General features: G+C 46.6%; 1 protein-coding gene across 1 annotated transcript in view; it reads left to right on the plus strand.

The window, feature by feature from the left end:
* Positions 1-19,790, plus strand: part of LOC148831358 (coronin-2B) — a 51,887-nt gene that overhangs the window by 14,665 nt on the left and 17,432 nt on the right. Inside the window, exon 2 of the mRNA XM_088920280.1 lies at positions 12,861-13,061. Coding sequence (XP_088776406.1) covers positions 12,861-13,061 — 201 coding nt within the window. The remainder of the gene's footprint in view (positions 1-12,860; positions 13,062-19,790) is intronic.

The raw sequence follows: 19,790 nt of genomic DNA on the forward strand, positions 1-19,790 counted from the left end.
CCTGTGCAAGGACGTAAATCTGATTAGCGGGGAGAGTAATCGATTTAGGAGATGATGGATCCCTCCCAAGATGCATTGTTCATCATTACATAATGGCTTCTGTCCTGTTGTAGGGGTTGGTGCTTGGACACACAGACAGCTGAGTCTGAGTTTTTGTAAAACAGGATTTGCATGTGTTTCTTTATCATTTTATAAAGTCAATGGTCACACCATCTCCACAGCTATGCTCTGCACACAAAACTGTGCAGAGCCCATGCACATACAGTACCATACACTCACAAAAACTCAAGGGCATATCACGAAAGACCAGGTACTACTGCAGCTGGGAATCCTCAGTGAGAGGGCGTAGCAACAGAACCACTAGGACAGCAGACAAAAGTTACCCAGAGGCCTATAACCTAGCCTGTCATTTGTAGTCTGTTTCACCTTAACCTCTTGTCACAGGGCTCAGTGGATGACCCACACTTTGCCTTGCTGTATTTCCCTGCCATGAGTCCTTTATCTCTCAAGACTGGAAGCTGTTCTGTTCTCTTTTGCCTTCTTGTAATGGGTCCCAGGTGTAAGTGATTTTGTCAAGTCCGGAAAGAATTTTTCTTTCAAGTTCAGCGTAGTTTGTCACGTTCTGTGGCCACGTGTGTCAACGTGATGAGCATGATACCTTAAATGTGTTTAAATGCACCCAGTGTTTTTCACCTTTCTCACCATAAAGTCCCTTTCACTGGTGGATGCCTTTTCAAGACCCCTTCAGGATGAACAGTGAGGCACACCCTCCCTTTACAAAGTCTACAGCTCAGTAAAGTGTCAGAAACACAGTGAAGTCGTGGTATTGCATGCGGATGTGTGGTAAGGTAATAATGCTTCCACCATGATAAATGTAGCACACTTTCTGGAAAAAATTGAACTTCCCTTTTTTCAACAATTTAGCATGAATATTAATGATGTTAGTCTGGACTTTTTTATATGAAAGCACAGCCACAGCACACTGCCTGTGGAGTCTGTGAATCACAATGTTCTTTCAGTTTCAAATGAGAAGATTGTGATCTGATTATCAGCTGGACATTCTGTGCTGCTCAGCTGTGCCACTGCACTGCTCAAGCTCTTCACTGCTTTCTAAAGTGCTCTGACATGGTGCTCCCAGTGGAAAGCAATCAATAAAATACTGATTGACTAATTGATTGCAAAAGCTGGTCACAGCTGGTCCACCCCCGTCCCTGAAAAGCTTTCCCACCTCCCGAACCTCTCACTCCCTGTCATCTTCAACTTGCCCATCTGCTGTCACCCCTCACTGCATCAACCGCTGACGTCTTAACCCAGACTACTCTGTCTGAACCACAGCCAGAGGAAATGTACTGTCAGGACACCACAGATTCTGTCGTTTCACCAGGCTACCTTGACATGTAGGGCAAACAAGAGACAATTTTATGTACAAGTCTGGCTGTGAGAAGGATATCTCAGCTGATTATTTCTTCCTGCAATTTCAAACAGGAAGTGTAACACCCTTTCTTTTAAAGCCTCCTTAGTGCTGCAATTAAGGCTCAGAACCAACTCCAGCAGGGTTGTTTTGGAAGCACAAAAAATGACAAAGCATGCAGTTTTTGTGTCTCCACAAATGTCCAAGATATGCCAATCGGGAGCAAAGATCTGGTGAATCTGGCAAACGTCAGATGTGTGTGGGTGAAAGACGGGGAAGCAGTAGTGACTACCAATCAAGACCACTGCAGCTGGGATGGGGCTCAGCACCCCATGATCTCTGAACTTGAGGTCAGTGTACTTGACAACACCACCTCCACCTCAGTGTGGCTTAGCCCCAGAGCCATGTGCCTGTGCAATCCGACGGGAGACCGTTAGACTGTTCTGTCTATATACAGGGTCAGGAAGCGAGTTGGGGGACAGAGTCTCAGTCTAGAGAATGAGCCCTATTGCCCCTGGTATCCCATACTGGGCACAGGCCAACACTGGTCTCAGTAAACGTTTAATTTCATTTAATTTCTGAACTAAGGATTACCTAGAAAGGCCTCTTTGCCAAGCAAAACTGTGGACTTCTGTTCAGATGATCCTCTTAAGGTTTTACAGAAAACAAACTGAATTTAAAAACAGTTTTTCCTCCATGTTTCGCTGTATCATATCAGTTTTTTGTGTTTAAATTACAAGACTCTGAACAATATTGTACCAAACCCCTATTCTCCTTCCCGTATAATTTATTTTACATTCACACTCGAGTTTTCGATAATACTGTGTCCAGGAACTGAAATCTCACAAAGCTTCAACCCTATACACACAGGCTTCAACCCTATAATCAAAACTCGCCAACCTGATTCCTCTACACCCCAGGAGACAGGGGCTAAGGTTGTGGACAGTGCTATAGACACAAGAATACCATTTGTGAGATGCGTAGTGCTATATTCTGAAAAAAAACAGAAAAGAATCTGCAGCTGCTCCTGTTCTGATCAGAGAAACGATCTCTTTGGCCATGTGGTTCCTGCAGGTGAGGGTGATGTTGTGGTTCAGAGACGTTCCTCCCGCAGTGCAGTGAGTGCGCCTTTTTCCAGACCTGTCAGACAGATTAGAAGCTGGCAGCCAGCTGGGCTGTAATCTTTTATTAAAGGCTTGCTGTCTGCCGGGTGGAAGCTGTCTCGTGGAGAGCAGTGGGGTGGCCAGTTAGACCGAATCGATTCTTTCGGGCCCTGGCAGACACTCTCCTGACCTCACGGAAAGCACCGAACTTCGGTAGCCATCTCGATCCCAGCAAAAGGGCTGTGGTCAGTGGGTTCCTGGATAAACGGGGCCACAAAAATGATCAATAGAAAGCAATGAGCCTCTTCTTATGCATCAAACACAGAAGAGATAATAACGTTCGATTTCCACTTGCGTCGCCGCTTCGCTTTTATTGAGCTTTGACATGTGGTGTCAGTTTCCTCTATAATCAACACCATATATGTGTCACATGGTATGGTGGCAAGATGAAAGCTGATAAGGAGAATAATTGCATATTATTAGGCGGATGTGCGTCTCGTTCACAGCAGACAGGTTTAAATGAACGTGTGGAATGCCTGCGCAGCACAATGTAGTCTGTAATGATGTGCTGTTGGCTGGGCTCCATTTCCTGGACAGATGAAGGCATCACACAGCTCTGTGTGTGTGTGGGAGTGTGTGTGGATTACACAGAGACTCACTCAAGGGTAGGAATGGCCGCCGAGCTTTCAGAAAATCTTCACATTTATCCCTAGCTTCACATTTAGAAACGTTCAAAGATCATGTTCAATTCCGGGAAAAACACTCATGACCTTTCCTCTTCCTTCTTCGCTGGTCCCGCTGTCGAGCGGTTGAGTCAGCTTCCATCCCTGACAGGCTGCTGTGAGGTAAATTAGGATTTGATCAAGTTCTGTGAGGGTGCCTTTCTCCCATTTTACTCTTTTAAACACATTGTTTAAAAAAAAAACACAACAGTGTTTTGGATTTAAAAATTATGGCAGATTACGTCTCCTCTCGTCCAAGGGTGTGGTTTAGCTGGAGAAGAAAACCGAGCACAAAAACCAACAAAGCGAATTGATTTAATACACAGACTTTCACTTAACATGGACACACTGCAGCGCAAAACACCAAGATGTCTTGATAATGTATAGACAGGCATGATCCCTTCGCAAGTGCAAATGTTTTTATAAAATGCATTAGTCTAATCAGTAGCCAATTACACACTTACAATATTACTCATGTTGATAAAATATGACGAAGCTGCTTCACACAGCACATGCAGAAATCTGGAATTGCTTACTGTGATTTGCAGCAGACATGAACTGAGCCAGGCCCCTTGTGCTGTGGCCTTCATTAAAGGAGTTCTCATGGACCCTCGTACATCAGCATGCCAGTCTCATGAGACCAGGCAATTACTACGCTGTCTACTCTCATTACAGCACGATCACACCCTTGTAGAAATGACCTACTCTGCGTAGCATGAGCGCAGCCTGCAGCACTTAGCGCACCCTGCCAACGTCTCGTACTTGACTAACCTCGATTTGGGAAAACATCATAAAACTGCTATTTTTTTTCAGCACAGTTCATTTTAATAAGAGCGGTCAGGGAACTGCCTTGGGAAAAAGACACATCCCACTATGAAGAACACACTCTCCCTCCTGGTAGAATCACAAATCCAGGATGATTGTGCAAGAAGTTGCTGAGCTTCGAACTGTGTTTCAGAGAGGCTCAGAAGATTGTTTTACTGCAGAGTACTCAAGGGGCTGAGCGGTTTGCTGCTGGGAAGAAAATCTCACTTTTTCTGCTTAAGTCTTTGTGCTTCAGTTGCTGATTCAAGCCATTTGTAAGTCTTTTTCTGCCTCACGTCAGGCATCCCAGTTCCTGTAGTGGCCCGGTATAATGAACTCACATTTCTCAGCTCTGAAACACTGATTGTCCCTGCTCATTCAAAATTTCTTTCAGGAAGATTTGGGGAGTCAAAGTAGGGAACGGGTCTTTAAGCGTCAGACCAGCATGATTTGCTGAGTGCCGTAAGCTTCACGGTAACGCTGCCCTTCTGCGTCAGTGGTGGCCCTGCAGCCTGAGTGTGAGGTTCACAAAGGTGCCAAATTGTTGAAAGTGAGAGCACAGGTTGTGTAATTAAGACAATACATCTCAGCCCTAGAGGGAGCAGACTGTGTGGCAACAGGCTCCTCTGACTAAAGTGCAGAGAACAGTGTAAACAAGGTTTCTCAGACAACCCTGATACCAGGCCTGGTTCCTGAGCGGTAACAGCTTTAATAAAGACGCAATCTGCAAAAAGCTGCCGAATACTGCAGTTCATCTGAAATTCCCCAAACCCCTTGGTCACATCTGCCAGAGCACATTCTTTCGGGGGTGTTTCATTTCACTCTTTTAAAAGTTTGAGTGGGATGAATCCTTCGGGGTTTTGTTTTAGGATAACAGAGTTTCCAGCTCTTCTAGAGGAAAAAGAAAAACAAATGGTACATTAAGACAGGATATTGAGTTTTATTCATGTCTAAATATAACAAAACTGGGGGGACCTGGAGTTCCTCACATATCTGCTGATGTTGAAATTCAATAATGGTGGATGTACTGGGAAGCTAAACCATGTGAACATTTACTCAGCCATCAGACTCGGTGCTCTCTAACCACAGCATCTGAAAGCAAGGGGCGACTGCGACATCCAGTAGGGCTTGAGTGCTACTAGCCTTACCCAGTTTGACTTGTGTTAAAAGCAGCTCGGAGACAGGGCTCTGATTTCCCAGTTTTTATCCCGCTCTACACTGTGAAATTCGCTTCATGACTATAGAAGGGGGAAGAGCAGCCTGCAGGGGGCCGGAGGGCTGTATTATCTGCTTTGAGCAGCGAGTCAATGGCAGCGGAACTGACTCCGCACCCAGGCAGCCCGGGATGGAGGGGTGGCTGACGGACAAAAGACGTCTCCAGCAGGCGCTGACAACCGGGACGGTAGCCCGCAGGTTTCCCATTCAGGGCTCTTGTCTTTCCAGCCCCGCTGCTTCCAAATCCGTCTCCGGGCTGGGATGGAGGGCGGGAGCCGTGCAGGGCCCTTGTGAGAACCGGCCCGTTGGGTGCAGGGGGGGGGCAGGAGCAGACGGCAGAGAGGACCGGGAAACGCTGCAGTTTGGCGAGAGCAGCTTCCTGGCTTCTGATGGGCGTACCCCCTCAGAGCTGGAGCTGAGCAATGGGGAATAAAGGAAACAGACCCCAGCGCTGCGCAGAAATCGCTGAAGAGTCCGACAGTCTCCAGTGAAAGCAACACATTTAACCACAGTTCTCAGCTGCATGTCCAGGGGGAGCGTGTGTAATGCACTCCGGCTCAGAAAAAGCTGAGGAAGTTTTTCTCATTATCGAAGGTTACACAAGGCTTTTCACTGGACAGAGCTGATAATAGTTTTTCTGTTTAGTTTTGAATAACCATTAAAAGCCCCAATGCAGTACTACAGCATAGCTGTAAAATTAAACACAGCACAGGGCAGAGAAAATTGCTGTGCAGCTGTGACCCGAAGAGAATAACTCTGAAACACAGCACTGAATCGAGCCTCTCTCCTTTTATAACATGACTCCCAGCAATACAAGGAAAACTCAATACTGCTCTGTGAACCACGCACACTCTCTTGAGCACTGTTGCCCTGCCTCTGAGCCATAGCTTACATGCATGCACACAAAAGAGAAGCAATCACACTGCACTATGCAGCCCCAGAGCTGTGGGAGTCTCATGCTCGGGCATGAGGAAGAAAAAGAAAATCTGGGTAGAAGCCTGCGGTCTCGTGATCAACCTGGGGCAGAATGGGCTACTTATTTCCATCCCCAAGACACATTTCAAACAAAGCAAACAATGCTGGAAGAATCTTGCCTAGGAGCAGCGAAGCTCTCTTGCAGATTGGGCATCACTGCCTGTGAAGGTGAGCATGCCCCCAGAGATCCCAGCTTCCTTCTTTCCCTGTCTGTCAAGATCATGCCGTGCTCATGCTGGCGGCCAGCCCAGAAAAGAGTGAAGGACACCGACCGTCCACCCATTTACTTACTGCTTCTTCCGATTCAGACTCACGGTGGAGCAGGAGTCTATTCCGGCAAACAGCAGGCGACAGATACCAGTCCATCGCGGGGCACACACAGGCACAAGTACCATTGCCAGTTTTCCCAGAAGTCAATGAAACTACCAGTACGTTTTGGACTGTGGGAGGAAACCCACAAGAATGTGGGGAGAACATACAAAATCCATGCTGAAAGTGCCCAAGGTCCAGATTTGAACCCAGGGGCCCAGCACTGCACGGCAGCAATGCTAACCACTGTGCCTATTATGTCGCCTGCAATTTTATATACTGAAGTGATATTCGGACAGTGTGAGGAATCATGATGATCAGGCATAGGCCACATTTTCATAACCATCAGTTCTGGGACATCTGCAGTATGCTGCTCAAATGTAAAAGAATCTATAGAAACTCACACAATCCAATTTCTCTTGGCATCCTGTGTGCTGGTATAAATGATGAATTACCCTTAACTGTCTTACTGCTTTTCTACATGGGACCCTAAGAACATCTTTTGATCCAGAAAACCATTGCAGCAGGTGTAGCAGGAGGATCAGCAGATGAATGTCTAGGGGCACAGCCTAGTGAGCGAGTGGCTGTTGTTGTTTCAGTAACACATGGTGACCCGGATAGGACAGGCGTCTGAAAAAACTAACTTCTGTTTGTCAGGAGAACTTAACGGTGGCCATCTGCAGTCTGTATCAGTCTTCCCACAAGCATTACAGCCTCTGTTGTGTCCATGCATTTAATTACACCCAGCAGATCTTGGCGTTAGCCTATTAACAAGGACAGAATGAGTAATTAACGCATGAGTGACAGGACAAAGACCCGCGGAGAGCATGAAAGATCTGGTACCAAAACATCCCCACACTAAGCCTGAATAAAAAACAGGAAATCTGCAAGCCAACTGACTGACTGATAAACCCGGACTGCTGTGTTTGTTAAATGAAAACTGACAAAACCCATAAAGGGTGCAGTCTTAATCCAAGATCTCCTTATGGGCTGGATCTCAAGAATAATGGCAACAGGCTCCCCTCTCCCAGCTCTGTTTATAAAAGACAGTGACAGAGAGAGAACCAGTGCAGGTCTTGTTGGAAAGCCCAACTCCTGCAACACGCTTTAATGAGTGTTTCCCTCTAGGTTTGATAAGGAGCATTTTCTTGCGGCGGGAAGGGAGAAGCAGACCTTCAGGGGAGTGAAGTGGGACTGTCAGTCTTCTGGGTGTTTACAGGCAGGAGGAGGAGTGCCTGAATGGCTTGGCAAGAGGTGTGGACAAGGGACAGAGAGGGAGAAGGGGCAGGGAAGGAGACAAGAGTAGAAGTAAGTAATGGTACCCAGGGTTAATATCTGTTAACTACACACTATAGGGTTGGAACAACTTTCAAAGCTCCTTCATGGTGAACATTACCAGCCCTGGTGCACACTGCGCAAGGCTGAACACTCACTGGCCCTGAACCCACACCCCTGTCGGAAATCAGGGTGAAATGAGAGAAGGGGGTTCCCAGGGGGAAGGTCTTTCGAGAAGGAGCCACAGTAGATGGAGAGCATGTAGCAGTAGCATCCTGCTACACTGTAAGGCAGCAGAGCCAAAACGTTCGGTCTGGTTTTTTCTTCTCTGTAATGCATCCTTATCAACGGTTGCTCAGCTAGCTGAGCCTGTGATGAATCTGAAGCGGAAAGAGAAAGGGAGAGAGGGAAGGAGAGAGAAAGAGGTACAGAGAAAGGGGGTCTGGGACCAAGCCAGCAGCGTCTTGTGATTCCCAGGAGGTGTTTCAGACACCAGGGGCTGCTGTGAAGCCCAGTGCTTTGGGGCTTATTCAGGCGAGAGGAGGGGAAAAAAAGCTCACAAACCAGAGAGGAATACAGAGCATGTGGGGGAAACCGAGCTGCCATCTCATCTCACACAGCAACAGTTTATCGGCTTGTTGGCTCCTTCATTGAATCGCAGCAGGAATTCAGTTCCTTGGTTACATAACAAAGCGGAGGCAGGAAAGAGTATGACAAGCGGAGAAGAACACCAAGCTTTTCTGGTGAGCTGAAAAGGCTGCACACTCTGCTGAAATCCATGAGAAAAGTAACACCAACAAATTAACAAGGATACCATGATTTTTATACCACCAAAACATAGCCTTGCCATAAACACCTACTTGAACTTGAACTTTATTGCCATATGTAACCGGTACATGTACTGGTACAATGGAATTCTTACTTACAGACAGTCTCTCGATTGTAAAACAAGTGTAAAAACACAAAGTGCAAACAGTGCATCAAGACAATATACAAACAAACAGTAGACAATGTACAAGTTAACATGTATACTGTATATAAGGCCATGACTTTAACAGCCTGTCGACTGACAACAGGCTGTCAATACTGAAAACATGACTTACACCCAGTTTTCCTGTTTGTGACTTGGGGTTGCTCTCTGCCAAAAGACACTGGTGGCAGCTGTGGGATCTCGGAAGAGCGCTCTCAGTAAATTGGCCAGCACATTCTGGGGTGACGATGCATGTACTCTGCACCAGACTGCAGTTGCTATCAGCCTCTCTGCTGCAGAGTACAGTCCTCCAGGTCTGTGGTCACACATTTGGGCGAAGGAATAAAAACACAGCGGACGAGCCCAAAAGGCGGAAGTAAAGGCCCTTTGGAAACAGGAAGTCAGAAAGTGAGAGGAGGACCCTAAGTCGATGTCTTCCAGTTGGTGGAATTCTGGATGTAGGTGAATCTAATCTACCTGTGGACATTTTCTCTTTTACGTAGAGATTACTGTACAGGACATCTCTGGCTTTAAGACCGCCCTTTTAGTTTTCTGTTGAAGGACCCTCACCTTTGTGACCCAAGGTCATTCTCTTCTCCTCTCTTTCTTGTGGTTTATTTCTCTTTTTTGCCAGAGGGTTGTAGCTTCCAATTGCAGGTGTATCATCATTACTGCTTCATCTTGCGCCCTAGGTTTGCCAGGAGTCCCCACAGAAACCCCAACTGTACAAAACAAGAGTAAAATGGAGAGATGTAAACAGAAAAACAGGCAACGTGAGCCTTGTAAATCGCTCTGGATCAGAGCCAAGATTAGAGACAATTGAATGTTAATAGTCATGGCAGCTGGGTTGTAGTTAATACTGGTCCTTGACATACAGCAGGTGGTAATGCACAGCCTGACAGGTAATTGCTTGCTATAGCAGGTTTATTGCTTCAGCTGTGGATGACTAGGTGCAACCTGGGTTACATTCTGTTACAAACTCTCCTCTCACCCCTGTCCTAGGCAGAAGGAGAGCAGTGAGCAGCTCTATCAAGAGTTGGTGAGCAGCGGTGCTTTACTGGCTAAGAGTGTGTGTTCCAGTCAGAAACAGAATATTATACACAAGAGGGGACTCATCCCCAGTTTTAACATTATCCTTTAGGGTATTCAAAACATTTTCTAATAAAACATGCTACATGAAATGTCCAAAAAGGACAAAAAACTATTTTCTAAGTCCCAATATCTTAGAAAGGACGTATAATGCTTTTGTATGGGAAAATAAAAGTGCACTACAGTCTAAGATCGCACATGGGACACAAAGAACACCTAACCCGTTCATGAACTCTTAATGAAAGCTAAAGAGGGTGAAAAACACATTTTCCCCCAAACTGAATGCAGAGTAGAAGTACTTGCTATTTTAATATGGATTTTAACTCTGCATAATGATTACAAGAACAGTTCAGTGCCAAGTTAAAAAAAAAGTGTTGCATCTCAGCAATGAAGCCAGGAGCCAGAAACTAGATTCTTCGGGCGGACACTGATCGGCTTCCTTTGTTTTTGTTCTTGCCTTTGTTTTGCTCTTTTTCTCACAAACTGCGTGTGAGACCAAAAAAAACCAAAACTGAGCTAAGCGGGGATACTATATTTTGCATCCTTTGCATTCCGAGGAGGGTCACCTGACAGCAGCAGCCTGCCCATGGTCTCCAGCCAATGGCCGGTCTGGCAAGAGACTGCTGTGCATCGGCAGGATGTGTGAGCAGGAGCCGCGACTCAGAGACAGGGGGAGAGAGAGAGCAGCAAACAGGCACAGGAGCAGAGCTGAGAGACAGCTACTGCTGCAGACACGGGGCTGCGTCCGTGCTGAAGGAGGAGGGGAGGAGACGGAGGAGGAGGAGGGTGGAGGGGGTGAAAAAGAAAGAGGGAGGCTAATGATACTGGCACACTCAGCTTCCTGGGAGCACATCTGTAATGTGAGAGCAGCCCTATCCTGTGCGGAGCCCAACACTTGCTGCTGAAAGGTAAGAAGCTGGTTTCATTAAGGCTGCCTGCAAGGAATGCTAATCAGAAAGTCTCTGGCTTTGCAAGTAAGTTTCCTTTAATTTCAGAAAAAGCCCAGTGCTGTGCTTTGCAAAAAAAGGTTGTGCTTTAGACACTAGTAGCGGAGACGCAGCGAGGCCATGGGACGTCAGCAGAGGTAGCACAAGCTGCTGATGGAGAAGGAGCGGAGGGCAGTAATTCAGAGAAGTTAAGAGACTTGGCGTGTGCACTGAAAGTTAAAGAGGGTTACTTATAAAAAATAAAGACCATTCAGTGGCAAGTGATGTACCGGGTATGAATAACAAATGAAAAGGTTGTCCTTGAGAGGAGAACGGAAGGCCAGCGCTGTCTGTAGCCCAAGGAAACACTAGCTATTTTACATAAATTCCTAAACAAGCATGCATTTATGCATCACTGTTCTGTGTTAAAACCAACACAGGAAATTGGTTTCTGACAGTTAATCTGATGCGATTAAATTAGAATGCACGGGTTTAAGATAAGCAGAATCCTTCCTATCCTAAGAGTTGCACCTTAAAGGGGACATTGGTCAGCTGTGAGCTTGCTCTGCAATAATCCAGGGCACTAACTCTGGCTCCAGGCTTTTTTCTGCATCTTGTTGTGAAGGCAGATGAAGTGCCTGGAACATCCGGCACGAGCACATGTAGGATGTTTTAACAGAGAGAGGATCAATTCTGCACTACATTAGCGGTGGTTAAAATGAACCCATGATTGCTGACCCCCCCCACTCCCCTCCCCGGGCCACACTCTTTTCCTCACTTCTGGCTGAGGCCAGTCTTGTTTCACGGAAAGGCAGATCAATTACAGCGGCCGTTTACCCGGCACAGCTTGCATGCTCTACGCTGTAAATGTTGCCCTCAGTATGTAGCTGGAATGACGTCATCTTACAAGAGTGTCCAATAAAATCGGCCTGGATCTGGATGTGAACAGACCTGGCCTTCTCTCTCTCCCCCGTCTGATGTCCTTGGTGGTATTGCTCGCGGTGAAGTGGCTTTTGAGCTGTAAAAATAGGAATGGGTCAGTTCTAGTGGAACAATACAGTTATTCTCAAACGGAAATGTGCCTCTGGGAGAGGAGATTCACAATTTTGTGTAACACAAGCTAACCCTTTATAAGCTGTTATTCATGTCTCCCCTTCGAGTGCCCCTGTCTTTCAGACCACGGCCTTCCTCCTGTTCGATTACTGCTCATGCAAGCAATACGCACGTCAACAGCAATTTTCTCAGACGTCTGCTGGAACACGTCAACCACAAACCTGTTGGCCAGTGCAGTAAACTTAACAACAACCCCTTTTCTGGGTTTTGTCCCATTAGCCTGCTGCTTGTCCCTGCATGACAAACAGCACAGTTATGTTGTAGCTGCACCAGGCAGGGACAGAGGAGCTTCCTATGATGTCTCCTACAAGGGCCTGTATCATCTAAGAAGAGAGGCGCTGCAAGGGCTCCTGGGAATGTGGGGGAGGAGACATGGGGATTGAGGTTGCCATAATAACTGTGACCTGATGAGAAAAGCCTCGAATTCAACACACCATTTGTTTTGTGGTTGTTTTCTCGTGGCTGGGGGGTACAACCAAAGCTGTCCCCACTTTGCCCAGACCTCTCATGGTTTCTATATTCCTCACAGCTGACAGGGGTAGGGAGCTAAGAGATATGTGAGATCTTTCTGATGCGTGCCGGAGCTCAAGGTGCCCGTCTCTGGTGCCGAAACACAGCAGCACTCTGCAGGGCTGCCCTGACTTGGAAGGTGCCAGTTGCACTTGGTCAGTCTGTTCTCTAGAGCATCGCTTTCACCGACTATGAGTCATGAAAATGTGAAACTACTCACAATGGGGTGGGGTGGTGGAGGGGCGAGGAGGCAGGAGTAAGGTAACATTTTTCGTCGACTTCAGAAAAGTCAGATATCAAGAGGAATTCTTTTCTGGATGCTGGAATTCATCACCAGGTGAAAACATCAAAGGAGATAAACTGGTGATTGCAAGGTTGGGGATGAAAAAAGCTTCCTTCTATTTTGTGGCTGACTCCTGGTTCTTCTCCTTTGCTCAGATGTCATGGCGTCCGCAGTACCGAAGCTCCAAGTTTCGAAATGTTTACGGCAAAGTGGCAAACAGGGAGCACTGCTTCGATGGGATCCCCATCACCAAAAATGTCCATGACAACCACTTCTGCGCCGTCAACACCAAGTACCTCGCCATCGTGACAGAGAGTGCCGGAGGAGGGTCTTTCCTGGTCATCCCCTTGGAGCAGGTAAGATCCCTGCCTCTCCTGACCCCTCGAGCTCTGCGCCGGGACTCCGCTGGCGTCATACACACATGGAGGGGAATATGAAAGAGCTTGGAGGAAAACACCAATACTCCAACCCATCCACACATGCGAAATTGCTTGGAGTGTCCATCTCTGTTTGAATTTTCCTTCCTCTCTCTCAGCAGATGTGTGCTCAGCTCCCATATTTACAAACCACTGCTGATGCGTGCTTAGATCCTCAAATCCAGCTAAGCAACCCTACTTACAAACCACGCGTGCACTATTCACAAGAGCCATGATGTCTGTGTTGCTTTCTGGGAATAAAATGTCAAATGAACACAAACAATACAGTGTACAAAGCTATGTTTGGTATGTGCTCTACTTATTTAAAAATCTTTGCAAGCAGACCCTTGTAAAGAAGTGAGTGCTTTGGACTACTTAAATATGCAGGAGGGTTTCGAGCAGCCTGATCACTGGTGCTTTTCACTGACCAGTACTGGCTGCTCTCAGTCTCAGATGTTCTTAGAAAGGTTTGGGGGACACGAAGGCAGTGTGAACCTTGAGCAGACTGTGGCTTTAAGGGAGCCACATCCCTAGTCTTTCAATTGCTCCTGGCAGCTACAACTCTTTTATCCTGCACACCGGCCAAACTCAACTATCACCAAAGTGGAGTGCACATTAATCTAAAGCCTTAATACAGCAAATTAGAGATTTTGCTGGTATCAGCTGAAACCTACTGGCTATTGGAAAGGAATCACACATATATATAAATAGGAAGGGAGCTCATAATGTTAGTTACTCAGATAAGTGGATTTTGAAACCCCTGAGTCATGGACCAGTGAAGTTCTGAACACTTACGAACAGGACCATTGGAAACATTTCCATGGACAATGGACAACAGCACTTTGACTGACAGTGTGACACAATATGAGGTTCCTCCTAGGATTCCAGATACGTAGGGTACCAAGTTAAAATGATCATTATTAATGGACTACTTTAATTAAAAATGCACTTCTAAATGAGATCAAGCAGAGCCCCCACAATGTTCATTCTTACATAACATACAATACATGTATGCAACACTTAATGAAATAAAAAATATTTCTTTCACTGGTGCTGTATTTAATATATATTTTATTTTAAAAAAACACTGAAGTATTTTATGGAGAAAAAACCGTGAGCCCTAGTTAATCAGGGCAACCCTGTCTCAAACGTAAATGGAAATGGAAACACAGCAACATTTTCGAGGAATGGATGAATTTGTGAATGCACTGCTTCCCTCAGTGCCTGTTCCCGACCTTAGAATTTCCACTGAAGGCAGATCCACATGCTTGGCCTAAGATGTGTATGATGGCTTGAGGTGTAAGTACAGGCTTGACAAAATGTTCAGCGAGGTGCAGCCCTCAGAACGACCTGCGCACCCTCTTCCCCTCGGGGTACAAACCCGCCCTCAGCGGCCGGAGCAGCAGCACAGGGAGGGGGCTCCTGCTGGCACTGGGCTGTGCTCCATCAGTGCTCCAGCAGGCTGTCGGGAAAAAGCTCAAGCCTCCGCTGCCACTCCAGGCTCAGTCACGCTCAGCTGCCCAAGGCTGCCCTCCAATCTCTAGCTGGTCAGGGAGTGACGTCAGTCTCAGGCAGGGCTGCTGGGAGACCTGGGCCCGTGTTCAACAGTGCTTCTGTCCATGGTGCCTGCAGACACTCTGGGTAAAGTCAAGGGCCTTTATCTGCTTTTTCTGGTGGTAACATTCCATGATTTTAAACATGTCCATGGCTTTCTTTTCTCCCCTTTTTCTCTGGCCCCATCTCTTGTCGAGTCAGAGCCCCTGGCACCCCTGGTCAGTCCACAGCGGATATCACTGTCTTTGAGAAGGAGGGCAAGGTTTTGTGTTGAGTTAAACAAGCTAACTGCGCCTTGATTCCCACATCCTAACCAGGAGGAAATGAATTATTAATTACACCTAATGGAACCTCGCAACCCCAGCCCCTATTCATTTTGCTGACTTTTTTTTTCATTTATACTGAATGCCTAAGAAGAACTGGAGGTGAAATTCACAAGAAAAGGATCTACAGTTCTTCCTTTTTGAGTGGGTTTTCAGTGCGCACAAAAGCATTAAAGCAAAAATGCCTTTTCTCCAGTCACAAGTGTTCCCAGTACACTATACTTGAACGCCATAACCACAGATAAATACCAGGCAGCTATAGATCTACAGCAACAGAAAGTGTCCTCATAAACTGGATTATAAATGCATATTTATTTCCCAATCTGGGACCTGTCTACACAGGAGTGCTGAAAATTAATTTTCAGCTCACTGCTGGCTTTGCCTTAGGACAGCAATATGTCTTTTCTCCAATACGCTACAAACGCATGAGTCATCATTCTCACTGATTGAATCTGTTTTGTTGGAGAAAACAGTGTAAAAAGAAACTGTCCCACTTTGAAAGAAGGAAGGGGTGGAGTAATGAAATTACCCCGCACTGTGGTGTTGGACCTGTAACTGGCAGGTTGTGGGTTCAAATCCCAGGTGGTACCACTGCTATTATATCATTGAGTGAGGCACTGAGCACTGAGACTGCTTCAATAAAATAACCCAGCTGTAGAAATGGATCCAACAGCAAATCACTCTGGATGAACAGTGTTTGCCAAATCAAACAGAGAGAGATCTGTACCCACCATCCAGCAGATATTATGAAGACAGGGGCACTTCCAGTGTGATGAGTGGCCTGGGCTCCCAGAGCTGGTCTCAGCGTGCCGGCCATATGGCGCACTGACGGAGACAGGGCAGTGGGGAAGGCCTTGCTTACTGCTGCCAAACGGCATTACAGAGGAGTGAGATAACCTGGAATCATTTCAGAACGGACCCATACGCAATCGCAAGACAGACTGTAACGTCTGCAAAAGCAGTTTTCCGCTGCCCGGGCGATGAAGTCCAGCCCAGCTGGCTCTGCCCGGCTGCTGCATCCCAACTGGGTCCGAACGGCGTTGGCGAGCTGCCGGCCCCTGAGAAGGTGGAGCTCAGCTCCAGCTGGGATCCTTCTTAGCATAGAGCCGAGGTGTTAAAATCAGGGTTCGCCAGGGATAAGCCCGTGTGTCCTTCCACGGTTCTGCGGCTGGAGCGCGCCGACGCGTGCGTGTGGCAGGACAGGTCACCATGCTCCCGGCACGGGGAGCAAGTCCAGCGCCGCACGACAGGCCACAACGGCAGGCGTGCCGACACGCGCTTGTGTCAGCTTTGATATGCGATCGCCGTATCCATTATCTTCCAGAGGCCCTGCATCGAGCAATATACATCACCTCAAATCGCCCATTGTGCTTGGTTTTGCATAATGCATTTTATGAATAACCCGTCATCAGGCTCTTGCAAGAGTGAGCACAGGTTAATCACCATAGCAACTCCCGTCAGTGGGAGTGGGTGGCTGAGCAGGACGAGGGCGACTCTACTGGCTTGTCAAAGTCAGTGCACGCTGCTGACAGTGACCCCGACACCCCTGAGCACTCAGTTCACACTCGAGAGCTGTCCTGGTATGAATGGTAAACGTGAGCTATCTGGTTTTTCCATAGTTTTTTCCACAGTCAGCATCCTGCATTCCCGTATGTTAATATGGTTTCCCACACTTTTCCCTTCTTCCGTCGTGCTGAATTCAGTATATCTTGCTGCTGCCATGTTATTGAGCTGTAAGCTTTTGGAAGTGGACATACTGTACAGTACAGCCATTGCAACATTTATTTTACTAGCAACAGCAGCCTGGAAAGACTTTTAACGAGCAAAGCTGCCACGCACTAACATAACTACAGGTATTGCAAAGTAAAATACTCTTTGTACTCCTCAGCAACATTTGTCTGACTGCAGTGTCGGGTTCCTTGGGCTGTGTTGGCCTGCGGCACACCCACGCCACACCTTACACAAAGCTTCTGATCCACAAGGCTTTACGCACAGGGCCGTAGCCAGGAATTGATTTTTGGGTGGGCCTGTGCAAAAGTGGGTGGCCCGGGCTCTAACTGGCCGTGTTGCCAGCATAGGGGCACCCCTCCAGTTTACAATGCAATCCTCGAGCGGTATAATCAAACAGCAGAATTACCGGAACCTTATATATACTATCTCTCTTTCTCTCTCACACACACACACGCACACACACGCTAAGCAACAAACGCTACTGTGCCACGGCGGATACACACAAAAAAACAGTCAGTGCCTACCTCTGTTGTGAGGTTTTGGCCTTCTAGACCAGACGTAGGCGTCAGGGCTGGGAATTGAATATGGCGATAATCTCGTCACTGTCTAGAGTCGGCAAATTCCCGTTCAAATGACAGCTAGTTTGCAAAGGTCTTTCATATGAGGACTTTGTCTTTAGCTAAAGAAAAGCTGCAAGAGCTCATTTTCACTTGTTGCTTGTAACAGTTCTATGTATTCCGTATGCCTGCTTTTAGATTTCGGTAGGTTTACAAGTTACTCTGAAGTTAATATTTTATTGCAAATCACAATGAGCAAACGCAAAACACAAGATTCAAAATCCGTCCGAAATATTGTATTTAAAATACCATGCAGGGTTTACCTGGAGCTCCGTGAAGTTGGCCCCCCTACGGACAGCACAAACGATGAAACCCACCTCATTCGTTAGTGCTACGTTTGTGTCGTTGAAAGTAGCGTTTGCTTTCGTTTCCGAGATATAGCACCTTGTTTTTTCGGGTAATCACCAACAAACTCGGTACTTGAACTCCTGATTATGATGAAAACATTGCTGGAAATTTTATTTTCCGAGTCTTTCTGGTCGGGTGGGGTGGATGTAGGTGTTTTCTTTTAATTTTTAAGCATGTTCTCGAAAATGTATTGCTTGTGTACCCCTTTAATTGGTGAAGAGACACCAGTTTCAAAATTACCGCTGGTACGACACGAGAGCCAATATTCACATTTTTAGGTATTAAGTTTCAAGATCGATATAATTTAACAATAAAAAACTAAATTGAAAGCACGAGCATAATAATATAATGATCATAGACTTTACATTTCTATTCATTTTGGAAGTACAAAGCAGAAGGTGTTTCCCCTACCTTAAATATACGATTAAAATTGTTCAAATACCATGTATTCATTACAGAAAGCAGCGGAGACAGTTATATTACAAATAAAAAGTGAATTTATTTCGAAGAGTACGGGACACTGTGAATCAATAAAGACGTTAAGAAAATAAGCCGATGTAGTTATTTTGCAAATAAGTAAAGCATTTTTAAAAATAGATTCTAATCTACAGTAAACAAGCCGATCCACCTGGCGCTGCTAGCTTGAACAGCTCTCAGACCCGTGATTGGTTAAACCCCCGAACAGTTCGGGCCGCGATTGGGTGAAAAGTGAGAATCGACACTCTGATTGGTTGAAGCGCCACAGCGGAAGTTCCGAGAACATGTAGATACACAGGTGATGGATGTTCTTCTTGGTCCAAATACTGTAGCCCCGGTTAACCGTGTGTGCTGGATATACAGTAACACATCCATTGGTTTCCAATTACTATCAATCTAAGAGAAGTCGCACTTTGGTCAAAACTGAATAGCAGACAAAGAATGTCATGGCACCCACAGCTCGTTCACGACTCTGATACTAACATTTCACGATAGGAGTGCGCGCATCACGGTCACATCGCGATAACCATTGAAACTGGCGCATCACTGTCATGGCACCACATTCAATCCATATATCGCGATATGACATACCCGGACAAAACGCCCATCCCCATGTCGCGACACGGAGTCCACATATCGCTATATGACAAACGCCCCCGCGCCCATGTCGCGACATGAAGCCCACATATCGCGATATTACATACCCCGGCAAAAGCCGCCCACCCCCAATGTCGCGACATGGAGTCCCTATATCGCGATATGACATACCCCAACAAGATACCCCGCCCCCGTGTCGCGATATGGAGTTCATAAGTTGCCATAGGTCATACCTTGACAGGATATGCTAACCCCATGTCGCAGCACAAAGTCCATATATCGCTACACTTCCTATCTGGGTATATCATATCCTGATATGAGACCTTTGTTGCGACAGCGGTGCCAGGGTGGCATGGAAGCCAGTCGTGATATACACTGCCGCGATATACATGGGGTCCCTATAATGACATGCTGCGGAGGCATTGTTGCGATGGTATCCCAGTTATGCGTTTGGCAACAGCATGTCACGATAGAGAAAGAAAAGGAAAACGTGCCTTGGAAAATAAAAACCATAGATCTTACAATCACGGTGATTTTACGTTCATTACAACCACAGGTTTATGTCATAGATGGTTAACGTGTTGGCATGCGTCATGTCTTAGTATTATTCACATCTAAGGAGGCTGATATGTTTATGGATATTGATTGTCTTTAAAATGTTAAGGGTATGAGCTGAACTGTAACAAAGCGCTTGAACTCGACAGACAAGTCACTGGAGGTCATAGTCACCGTGCATGGTCACGTGATCACCAGAAGAACAAGGCGCTATATCTCGGGAACGAAAGCAGCAAACGTAGCACTAACGAATGAGACCGGTTTGGTTTCGCTACGACATTGTAGGGGGGCTGAGTGACGTCCCCGAAAAAAACAAGGGGTTATATCTCGGAAACGAAAGCAGCACAAACGCTACTTTCAATGGCACAAACCGACACAAACGTAGCATTGGCGAATGAGGTGGGTTTCATCGTTTGTGCTGTCTGTGGGGGGGCAACTTCACGGAGCTTTTACCTTGCCTTTAAATA

Source organism: Atractosteus spatula, chromosome 7 (genome assembly GCF_055471065.1).
Source record: "Atractosteus spatula isolate fAtrSpa1 chromosome 7, fAtrSpa1.hap1, whole genome shotgun sequence".
Taxonomy (NCBI): domain Eukaryota; kingdom Metazoa; phylum Chordata; class Actinopteri; order Semionotiformes; family Lepisosteidae; genus Atractosteus; species Atractosteus spatula.